Source organism: Neovison vison, chromosome 4 (assembly GCF_020171115.1).
Source record: "Neovison vison isolate M4711 chromosome 4, ASM_NN_V1, whole genome shotgun sequence".
NCBI classification, from domain to species: domain Eukaryota; kingdom Metazoa; phylum Chordata; class Mammalia; order Carnivora; family Mustelidae; genus Neogale; species Neogale vison.
Genome location: NC_058094.1, coordinates 144924299 through 144936717, shown reverse-complemented (window position 1 = coordinate 144936717; position 12419 = coordinate 144924299). Strand labels below are relative to the sequence as shown.

Here is a 12419-nt window from a genome sequence, read left to right as displayed (position 1 = left end):
GTAGCCCTTATTACTCAGACTAAGAATATTCTGTCTGTGCTTGCACATTCTTTTCTGCAACTAAGCTCTGTTTTGTAATTAAGCATACTTTCTCGATTGCTGTTAGGCTCATTCGTTGATTTAGTTAGGATGTAAATATCTTGGAGACTTTTACTGAATACAGAAAAGGTATTATGTAGGTAGAACAAGCAAACAGACAATAACCCTAAAAACTAAAAGCCCCAAATAAAACAATGTTTAAAACATGCCCTGTGACCAACAGAAACATGGAGATGCACTTATGCTTTTTAGTTGGTTGTATTTAGTTTTTGTTTCCGATGCCATCAAGTAAAGGAGAAATATTTAATAAAGGGGTTGCATACAGTTTAAATAAACAATTTTTATTGCTAGAATTCCGAATCTCTTGGCAAAAGCAACTTTTTCATGCTCAGATATTTGAACCAGAAGGCAAGAGGGCAGTCAGGCAAAGGAGGTGAAATGATAATTCTTAGATTATGTTATTGCAAAGTTTTAAAAAGAATTTTCAAAAAGAAACATCAGAGAAAAACTTCTACCTGATAGCCAGTCAAAGAGCACGATAGATATCATTACTACAATGGTTTTGTCCACAGGTCACCAGGCAAGTCTCAAATGTATGATTGGTAAGTTTGGGAGTAAGATCATGGACCACAAAGCAAAACTATCAACCCACACAAAGTTGTAATTTAATTGAATATCACTGCTGGAGTAAAACCACATTTCCTGTATTTTTATCAGGGATAGTACTCAAGTACAATCCATTAAGAAACTAAATGTCTAATTAGATTAGTGTAACAGCTTGTAAAACAAGGCATAAAAATTGCATTTATAGAGTAAAGGGTACTGAGTCCGAATGATAAATGAGCATCCTGGGAAAAGGATGTGAATCCCAGGCCCTGAGGTCCCGTTGTGTTTCCTGGGTTTTTGTGTTTTCTTGCCAATGTTGACAACATCAACAGAAATCCTTCTTAATCAAGCGGTAGTGGGATAGGATGTGGGGTATCCTTACAAAGGTTCTTTCCTACACCCATATGAAAGGAATCCACGGACTCTCTTTCAAGGGACCACTAGGAATATGGACAAATTTCCATAAGGTTTACTGGGTGTTCTCGCATACCGAGTAAGGATGATGCCTGTTCCTAATGCTAGACAACTGGTGTGATTTCATTGACTTCATATAAATTGTCTGGCACTTGATTTGTTAAACAAGAAGTTACTGTGTCAGGGGAGTTCCTGTGTTGATGGGTTCTAAATAATTTGGAATCATTTTTCTAGAATTTGAAAGCATTATTAAAAGGAGGTGAGCAGGGGTGCCTGGGTGGCTCAGTGGGTTAAAGCATCTGCCTTTGGCTCAGGTCATGATCCCAGGGTTCTGGGATCGAACTCCACATCCGGCTCTCTGTTCGGTGGGGAGCCTGCTTCCTCCTCTCTCTCTGCCTGCCTCTCTGCCTACTTGTGATCTCTGTCAACTAAATAATTTTTTCTAAAAATCTTTAAAAAAAAAGGTGAACATAAATGTTTATGTTCTACTTGCTGCTACTTCTGTAAGCTCACTTCCTTCAAGCAGCAGATTGTACCACTGAGTTGCATTTTTAAAAGTTCTCTAAGCTGTATCTGCACTTTAATTTCATATATTGGAAACTCGAGAAGGTCCAGCTGAGGGTCTAATGGCATTCTTTATTTGCCTAGGCACAGTTTCTTCTTCTACACTCTCTGGGGAGGCAAGCCCATGACTTCAATGTTCATTCAAAAGGCTGATAATTGCCAAATTTCCTGAGTCCCTGATTTCTTTATCTAACCTCCCACCAAATACTTCTTTTTGACTGTCCCCAGGATTACCAAGATCAACATAGCCACAAGGTCTGGTGGAGCACAGTGAAAGTTGTTAACAGATCCCGAAGTTCTCATCACAAGAAGAAAATTTTGTAAACAAGGGAGGTGATGGATATTAACAAAACTTATTGGGATGATCATTTCACAATATAAGTAAATATTAAAGCATTGCATGTCACACCTGAAGCTAACATACTATTATCCATCAAGTGTATCTCCATTAAAGAAAAGATCAACATGTCCAGAGTGAATTCATCAACTTCTGTGAACCTGCTTCTCCTTCAGTCTCTTGTTTCCATGAATGGCACTGCCGTCCACCCAACTGTCCAAACCTTGTGCTCACCACCTGCTACACCCTCATCATCTCAGGAAGTCTTGAATCTTTTCTATTCCCTCTCCTAAAAATCTCTGAAGTCCATCCACATTCTCCCCTAAGTCTGGCAAACAGGGTCTCCCACTGGATTTCTGTTACCAGCCTCCTATGTGGTTCCTCTACCTGCACGTTCTCCCTTCCATCACATCTTCTGTCATTAAACATATATTTGAAAAGTCAAAATCCGATGGTCAGACATATTTGGAGCAAGTCAGCGACTCCCTTTAAGATAAAATTCAAACTCTACAGCAGCTTGCAAGATCTTCAAAGTTTGTTACTGGCCATATCTCCAGACTCAACTATCACAAGTCTCAACTCAAAATCTGTCAGATGAAAGTGAACACTGAATGTTGTCTAAGACCTGGCTTGTGCTCTTGCCATCCGGGCCTTATGTATGTGATTTCTGATTCTAGAAACACTATTCCTCCAATCTGGCCAACTTCAAATTACCTTTTGGTCTCTGCCTAGATTCTCCATCTGGAGCACCTTCCTAATCCCTTGAGACTGGATCTGGTATTGAATATTGTACTTCCAGAGCTCTAAATGTACCCAGCAAATCATAGAAACTGTGCTGTTTTGTATTTGCATAATGACACGTCTAACTACCCCCCAACAAAGTTGACAACCACGTGAAGGGAAGAAACACATCTGCCTTTTTGTGGTTACGTTCCCTAGGTTCAGCCTAGGACACGGCACAATGGGTCCTCAAAGATACTTACTAAATGGGTGAATAAGTGAATGTTTTTTTGGACCAATGACTCCCCATCCTTAAAAGAGAAGGTAACATAAATAAGAACATTACCTATTCCTTTATTAGTAGATTTGGTAAGAATAGTTACCTTTGTCTGATCTCACTGATGAAGCTTTAGGTTTTAAAGGGAAGGAGAAGAAACAAAAAAGAGCTCAAACCTTAACGGTAGCTCCTGGGAAAAAAAGCCAGTTGCCCGTGTCTACTGGATCAAGACTGTCTTCTAAAATGACTTGTCTGTGAGCTGAGTTGATGATCAGGATGTTATCTAAGGCCCAGCAGGCTTCATACACTTCGCCTACATGGAGACTTTCCTGCTTCCACTGGAACTGGATGTTCTCCCCTTTGGCATCTTCAGGAAGGTAGAGGATATGGATGATGGTGCTGACATTGGAAGGGGCTCTGGAACATATGGTGAGATGGGAATTGGTGCCATATAATGAAGAGCCACATAACAAATGAACAATAAAGGTCAACAGTATCCATTTTTTCTTTCTTGTAGATCAATTTTGTTTTTTAATTAAGATCATAGTTTCATTAGCCTAACATGGTAGGTATTGCAAATTAAATATTCATACTCCCATAGCCCTTAAATCTTTTGGTACATGCTGATGATTAAGATGGTCCTACTAAGTGATAAGAGTTTAAACATTAAACATCTTCAAGAGATCTTCTTTTAACACAAAGCAGACACCTAGTATATTCAAGTAAGCCGGTAAAGGAAAAATGGAAGAGAAAATGTCACTTACTTCATGGCACCTGCAAAAAATCAAAGTGTCTCCAGCACAGTTTTTTGCATGTGATAGACACTCAATCACAAAAAAAAAATCAAATAATCTCACAGTTGATTTTATTTTATATTATTTTTCCCATGTATCACATTTATTGATTTCTACTTTAATCTCATTATGGTCAAAGATATACTTTGGTGATTACAATTCTTCCAAACTCTTAATGATATCCTTTATCTCAGTGAATGCTCCAAACTGCCCTGAAAAGATTTTGTATTTCTGCTGTGGTTGAGTAGAGTGTCTACAAATGTTAACTGACTCAACTGACTGTTCAATTTTTAAAAACATTTTTTTCCCCCCAATTTATTTATTTTCAGAAAAACAGTATTCATTATTTTTTCACCACACCCAGTGCTCCATGCAAGCTGTGCCCTCTATAATACCCACCACCTGGTACCCCAACCTCCCACCCCCCCGCCACTTCAAACCCCTCAGACTGTTGTTTTGTCTACTTATTCTTTTTTTAAAAATTATTTTTATTAACAGATAATGTATTATTTGCCCCAGGGGTACAGATCTGTGAACCATCAGACTTACACATGTCATAGCACTTACCATGGCACATACCCTGCCCAATGTCCGTAACCCAACCAGCCTCTCCATACTCCCCTCCCACTGGCAACCCTCAGTTTGTTTTGTGAGATTAAGAGTCTCTTATGCTTTGTCTCCCTCCCTCCTGATCCTATCCTTTATTTTTAAAATTAGCATATAATGTTTTATTTGTTTCAGGGGTACAGGTCTGTGATTCATCAGTCTTATACAATTCACAGCACTCACCATAGCACATACCCTCCCCAGTGTCCATCACCCAGCCACCCTATCCCTCCCACCCCCTCCACTCCAGTAACCCTGTTTGTTTCCTGAGATTAAGAGTCTCTTATGGTTTGTCTCCCTCTCTGGTCAGTTGATTTTATTTGATGCTAAAAAGAAAAAAACATACAAAAACTATAAAATTATCTTCTTAATCTTGATTCTTTCCTTGAAATTTTGTATCTATGAGAGACCACTGTATGCTGTTTCATAATCGGTGTTTAATAATAGTTACTTTATTTCTAATAAACAGGTACATTTTTGTTTTGTCTACATCAGTGTGAGATTTGCTATGAAAATTAAACACGCTATATAATTCTTTACAACTTGATGCAGCAGATCAATCTTTTAAAGCTTGATATAATTTAATATGATTTTTATAGTATGTCTGTTAGAATCTAGGCCCTTCTGCTATATGATAGAGTATTTTTATTAAATATTTTATTCTACCAAAGTAGAAACCTGCTATACTAAAAATGATTGCATAGCCAAGATTAAAAGTGGTACTAAAATGCAAACTAGTAGTACCCTGGGCTTAGTATAAATCAGTTTTGAAAGGACCACAGAAAAGACATATTTTTCACTCACCAATGAAGCATATATATCTCCAAAGAATTGTCAGTGTAGGTTATAGATGGTGTACCTTACCTTTGGGGGTAATCAATTTCCTTTTCTTTTAAAATATTTCACAATGACTATGTTTTTAGGTTCAAAAAAGAATTTAAGCCAATGAAAATAATGTATTTTAGTTTTAGGAAGTGACTGAAAATATGTTCACTCTGATCAAGACGGGTAAGGAAAATTTCGCATTAATGAGCATGAGAGTTTAGGGGATGGTTTACAATTGAAAAGTCTCATTTAGTGAAAGACCCAATGGAGTCAGCTGAATGTGGTCTTGATAGGTTATAATTTAATGTGTTTTTTGACTATATGTCATATCAAAAATATGTAGCTGTTTTCCGTAAGAAATGTCTACTATAATTTACCTAAACTATGATACATAGTTATTGGACAGAGAAAAAAGAAGGTATGGATAAAATTTTCAATATGCTGCCTTGTTTACAGCCATTTATAAAAATAAGTATCTAATATGAATGCTTTTTCATAATAACTACTAGAAATTAGGAAGAATAGCAAAACGCTATTATACAATTGACAGAGCAGGTAAGAGCTCAGTTTGTACCCGGTCCTTACGGATTATATGGCATCCTGCCTTGGAGAGAGACAGTCTATTAAAATCCATGAGGTAGAGTCACTTTTCTGCTTCTGGTTGGAGTAGATTTTGGACATGTGACAGTTTTAAAAATCTGAAATATGTCTGGAAACTTTGGGCAGCTTTGTTTAGCTTTAAAGACTAAGAACCTAATATTGACTCTTCTTCCCTAAATAAATCATAATTCTTTCAATAGGGAAATACAGTAAGGAAATTAGCATGTGAAGAAAGAAAACCATACAATACTGTTGGAAAAGGTTCTTCTTGTCATACAAATTTAAGAACCAAACCAATCAGATTTAATTACTTTATAAAAGTCCAAGGCAGGTTTTTTTTCCTTTAAATATCTTACCAGGCCTGAAATTAAGCATCCATTTGGAACTGTTTTATGATTTAAACTCTGTAGAAGGAGTAAATGTCATTTTTTTTTTTTTTTGCCAATTTAGCCACATTTTTTCAACTTGAGTGAGCTTCTTCTTTAAGCATTCTACTTCATTCCTTTACTGAGGGATTTTTTTTTTAAATAAAGAAAATGTAACAAAATGACTACAAGTTGCGTCACAATTATGATAATAGAATTTTAGAACCTGCCTTTGGGAGGTTGGAAGGGAAATGACAGAGCTAAAGATGAGATGCAAAAGCCCCAGGGCTATGAACTCATTACCATCCCAGGCTGGAAGGAATTTATGTGGTATTCTTGTATATTCCTAGGCCTTCGAGCCAGCCCATAGCCAGGCCACCTGGAGACTGGAGTGATGTTATTTTGTGGAGGATTCCATCCAGAAAGTCATTCTCCCAAGGGTGCTTTTACAAAAAAATGGTTTGTTATAGCTACTACTAATCGTGGGAGGTTCTGAATGGAAAATGACACTTTTAACAATACTTCTTCAAAGTGGGCAGAGGGTAATGTGTGCAAGCAAGTAATTCAGCATAATTAACAACCACGATCCTTCTGATCGTGAAGAATAAAATCAGTGGTAGAATGAAGGCAAACGGGGAAGTAGAAATCCACTTAGGTCAGGATTCATGAAACTACCTGAAATATAACAAACCTAATTCTCTCAAGCTGAATCCAGTCTGCGGTATTATTCTTGGCGTACGACACAATGATGCCGGGGTCAGAATAACTAAAGCGACAGGAACCTGAGCCTGTAAAGAAAATCACAATAAGTTTCAAAGTTAAAAAACAGTGTAACTGCCTATTATCCATCCTCATAAATGTGAAACAAAGTTTTGGGACCATTTAAATATTTTTTTAACTGCTTCCCCTTCTTCCATCTATGCTGAAGTTTCTTTGGTTCTTCTTCGGTTATTGGTTCTGAGAAATACTATTAGATAAATAACTTTAGGAATCTGGAAAAAGGCAAGAAAGCTGCAGATTTCTTGAGAGTCATACACAACTCAACTAAGTCATAAAATAAACACTGAGTTCTATGCCGAGAAATAACTACATATTCTAGAATGATTAATAATGTCATTACGGTTCTTGCAAGTTAATATTAATTAACAGCAATCGTATTAAATGGTATAGAAGTCATTAAATTGAACGAGGACTAAAAACACTCTTCTTCTGTGTGTGCGTTATTCAAACGATTAGACAGCATGTGAGAAACTAAGATACTGTAAAGGAAATTCAAGTACCAAATGAATGAGAACTGTATATTATTATTCTACTATAGCCCAACATCAAAGATTTAAAAGAAAGACATTACACCCCATCGTGAACATTTGGTGATTATTTCTCTCTGATTTTCCATATAGAAAATATGACCAATGAAAGTTTTAAAACACTGACAAGGATTTTTTTTCTACATGTTCAATAAATTCATAAAATAAAACATAGCATGACTATCATTTCAAAGATCTTCTCAGAATACCCCAAACAGCCATGAAACATATGCCAGAAGTAACTGAATAGCAGGGTTTTTTTTCATACTATCTTAAAAACAAATGAACCAACAGAATAAGAAATAGTGCAATTTATGTTTAACTTTCACCCATCTGCTAGAGGAGCCTCGGTTTCAGCAAATGGCATCTGTTGACGGCTTTTACATTTGTAGTTCTCAGGAGTTCCAAGCTTTAATAGACTCATTTATTTTATTTCAGTGGTGTTTAGTACAACACCAGTCAGTCTGCAATCGCCAGAGCTGGCAGTGCGCTCAGAGGCCAAAAGGCAGCTTTCCCAGACTTATTCTCAGCCAAAATGTGGGTGCGAAAAGTACAAAAGAAAGGGTACTCGAAGGACAGGTCTCCAACAACCCTACGCTCAAACACAAACCCACCTTAGGACATTCTGATCATTGCTAAATTTTACCTCCCATAATTAGCTGCTTAAAATACCTATCAGGCTGCAAGGCAGGAATTGGAAGGGGCCAGGATTATGCGGGACCCACTACAACACAAACAACAGTAAGGACTGGCAGACAATCTGTTTATTTCAAAACAAAGTTCAAATCAGCCCCAAGAATTTCAATGGCATGTGTGTGCCTCCTTCATGTTGTGTACCCCCCAAGCTCTCAAAAGCAAATGTATAAGGTGAATCGTTGAAAAAAGAACAGGCAGAACAAACAATGATCAAAAATGTTCCTTATAGAATTCAATTACTTGCAGACTGCTTTCAAATTACGAGAGAAGGACGGCTGACAAACATCAAAATAAATGTGTGTCCAAATCCGACCGTGATGACAACATGACTTCTCTCCTATCTCCTTATGGTTCCATCTCAATGTTGGGAAATTCAGTTTATTACGCACCCGAAAAACACAAGGGCACCTGGCAGGGGACTCGATTTTCCTCAGCCACTTTGCCATTAAATGCTTGCATATCTAAAATATTAATATCTATATGAATCCCGCTTCTCCTCAATATAGTCAGTAGACCCTCATTAGCTTGGGCCAGGACTCTGCAAGAGTGATTAGTTAGCCTCTCTGTCTCCAGCCTCAGGCCCCCCCTCTCTGGCCACATTGCTGCCAGTGCTCTCCCTACAAGCAAATAGCATCATGTTATCACCCCCTAGACTCCTTCAACAATCACTCAGTACTTTCAGAGAAAACTTCACTTGCACCCACAGTGGGACGAAGATACACAGTTCCTAGAGACCAGAGGTGTATCCTGCAAACAGAACTAGCCCAGGGTCATTGTAAAAGATTTCCATGTGCAAAGATGGTCAAAGAAGGGAAAGGGACTCTGACACAGGGATGGACAACTGGATACCAGGACCGGGGTGTACCCCCACGAGTCAGCTTTGGCTATCTGCCTCACTCTGAGGCTTCCCCGACCAGACTCCCATTCCAAATGGTACCAGTCCAATGAGTAAATGATTCCCCACTCCCACTCTAAAGGTAGTTGTTCTGATTGTATTGGGTACAATTTTTCTTCACAGAAACCCTTCTGGATTGCAACCCCTCTGTCCCCCAGACTTCAGCCAGCAGAACGAGATCTTCCTTGCCCAGACTGACAATGGTTCCTTGAGTCTGTGTGGGATGAGGGGAGGAAATCAGTTAATCAGTGTCCGTGTGCCCAGGTGGCTAAAGCTTGCTCCCGAATTCCCTGTCCCCCTTCGCTGTGGTGAGGAGCTGTCACAGACCTCAAAGCACCCTTTACACAGTAAGGAGCCAGTGATAACCAGGTGCCACCTGCCACAGGTACCTCCTCCCTCTCCCTCTTAAACCAAAGACCTTTAATTGCCAACACTGGAATTCAAAACCAGGAAGACAGACCCAAATGTCAAACACAAAGTGTCTTCTTTTTGCAGATCCATTTTCTCCCCTCCAGATCCCTTCTGATATCATCCTCCACACTAAAGTAGCAAATTTGCAAGGATGGAAAGAACTGCAGAAGGAGGGAAGAGAATTCAGGATCATGGTTCTAAAATTACAGTCTGACAGCCACTACCGTAACTGGTCAAAAAAATCCAAACGCCTCCTTTGGTTCATGATGGGCAATGAAGGAAATAAAGTCCATTTAATTTCATTTCAGCCCACGGCAAGGGTCCAAGTACCCTACAAAGTGATTAAGGGTTCCTCAAGTTTTGTATTCATAAATAAAGTCAGTGAAATTTTAGGATTTGTTGAGGATCCCAATCCAGCAGTCTAAGAAATCTGGCTCGCCTGTAGACCTACACATAAAAGGTTACTGAAATACCTCGAGTGTTAGGGAGGACAGGACATTTTGTGTTACAAGCACTTCATTAATATTGTTTTCAGTTGGTCTTGGTTGTCAGCTCTTGATTTAAAATTGACAAATAAATTGATAAACCATAAAGATAAGCCTACAGTTATTTACAGCAACTGTCATTGACATTATTATTAGTTATTTAGTGAACCCCACAGTATACAATGATGGATATTTTTACTAAAAATATTTCTAGTCTATTATTGTCCTATAGTTTCTCCTATGGATTAAGAAATACATGCATTGCAATATAAACATGAGCTACCTTTACCCCTGCGCTAAAGAAGATATCTGCATAATGCCCTACGACTACTTTGCAACAGAATTAATGATGTCCTAAATTTGTGCTACTGAGTTTGTACTATTTTAAAGACTTACTTTGCATTATCAAGCTCATATAAAAATACTGGATTGTTTTTTAAATTTTTCTTAATTTTATCTTATTTTTTTTCAGTGTTCCAAGATTCATTGTTTATGTACCACACCCAGTGCCCCATGCAATACCTTAATACCCACTACCAGGCTCATCCATCCTACCATCCCCCACCACTCCAAAACCCTCAGTTTGTTTCTCAGAGTCCACAGTCTGTCATGGTTTTTCTCCCGCTCTGATTTCCCCCAATTCACTTCTCTGCTCCATCTCCCAATGTCCTCTATGTTATTCCTTATGCTCCACAAGTCAGTGAAACCATATGATAATTGACTCTCTCTGCTTGACTTATTTCACTCAGCATAATCTCTTCCAGTCCCATCCATGTTGATGCAAAAGTTGGGTATTCATCCTTTCTGATGGAGGCATAATACTCCATTGTATATATGGACCACATCTTCTTTATCTATTCATCTGTTGAAGGGCATCTTGGTTCATTCCTCAGTTTGGCGACTGTGGCCATTGCTGCTATGAACACTGGGGTAAAGATGGCTCTTCTTTTCACTACATCAGTATCTTTGGGGGTAAATACCCTGTAGTGCAATTGCAGGGTCATAGGGTAGCTCTATTTTTAACTCCTTAAGGAATTTCCACACTGTTTTCCAAAGTGGCTGCACCAACTTGCATTCCCACCAACAGTTTAAGAGGGTTCCCCTTTCTCCACATCCTCTCCAACACATGTTGTTTACTATCTTGTTAATTTTGGCCATTCTAACTGGTGTAAGGTGGTATCTCAATGTGGTTTTGATTTGAGTCTCCCCGATGGCTAAGGATGACGAACATTTTTTCATGTGTCTGTTAGTCATTTGTATGTCTTCTTTGGAGAAGTGTGAGAATTTCAGACCAATATCCCTGATGAATATGGATGCCAAGATTCTCAACAAGATCCTAGCTAACAGGATCCAACAGTACATTAAAAAGATTATCCACCATGACCAGGTAGGATTTATCCCTGGGATGCAAGCATGGTTCAACATTCGCAAATCAATCAATGTGATAGAACAAATCAGAAAGAGAAGAGAGAAGAAACACGTGGTCCTCTCAATTGATGCAGAAAACGCATTTGACAAGATACAGCATCCGTTCCTGATTAAAATGATTCAAAGTATAGAGATAGAGGGAACATTCCTCAACTTCATAAAATCTATCTATGAAAAACCCACATCAATATCATCCTCAATGGGGAAAAGCTGACAGCCTTCCCTTTGAGATCAGGAACACAACAAGGATGTCCACTCTCGCCACTGTTGTTCATAATTTTAATGTACAATCATAAGTCTGAATTCATTCTTACTAGGTTAAGAATGCAATACACATAATGAAGAAAAACACAAACACAGACATGAATGACCTCATCTCTGTGTCCACCTGATAGCTGGTATCAGGTTCTCCATCCATCAGACCAGTGTCTTCTGCTTGCTTCCTGTTGTAGCGGTTGAAATGTTTCCATTCTAATCAACGCAAACTTCCTCCTATGGTCTAGATCCCACCTCCTCCTGCTCCTTAAAATTTCCCCTATCTTTTCCCCCGAATCATCCATGAGTTTCCCAGATCCTTCCTGTCATCATACAAACATGGCAGAAACACACAAAGCATCTCCCATCTTTAAAACAAAAACTACTTTCTTTTTTTTTTAATTAATTTATTTTCAGAAAAACAGTATTCATTATTTTTTCACCACACTCAGTGCTCCATGCAATCCGTGTACTCTATAATACCCACCACCTGGTACCCCAACCTCCCACCCCCCACTACTTTCTTGATGTCGCTCTCTTTCTTCTCCTTCTCATTCTATTTTGTTCACCTGTACAGCAAAGCTCCTCAGAGGGTTATCCAGTGATTGCTGACACATCTTCACATCCTATTTTCTTCTTGCAAGCCCCCGCCCCCACCCCCGCCACCTCCACACAGGCTCCTGCTCTCAAACGCTACCATGAAACTCACTGGGGTGGGGCAGGGGAGGTCCATGTTGCCCAATTAACAGATCCCAGATTCAAGTTACTTGACTTCTCAGCCAGATTTGTCACAGT

At 38.8% G+C, this 12419-nt stretch overlaps 1 protein-coding gene across 3 annotated transcripts in view; it reads right to left on the bottom strand.

The window, feature by feature from the left end:
• Positions 1-12419, bottom strand: part of RELN (reelin) — a 511932-nt gene that overhangs the window by 213947 nt on the left and 285566 nt on the right. For all 3 annotated transcript variants that reach the window (XM_044245854.1, XM_044245853.1, XM_044245852.1), the window contains exons 9-10: positions 6839-6935; positions 3134-3374 (exon numbers count right to left, since the gene is read on the bottom strand). In XM_044245854.1, coding sequence (XP_044101789.1) covers positions 3134-3374; positions 6839-6935 — 338 coding nt within the window. The remainder of the gene's footprint in view (positions 1-3133; positions 3375-6838; positions 6936-12419) is intronic.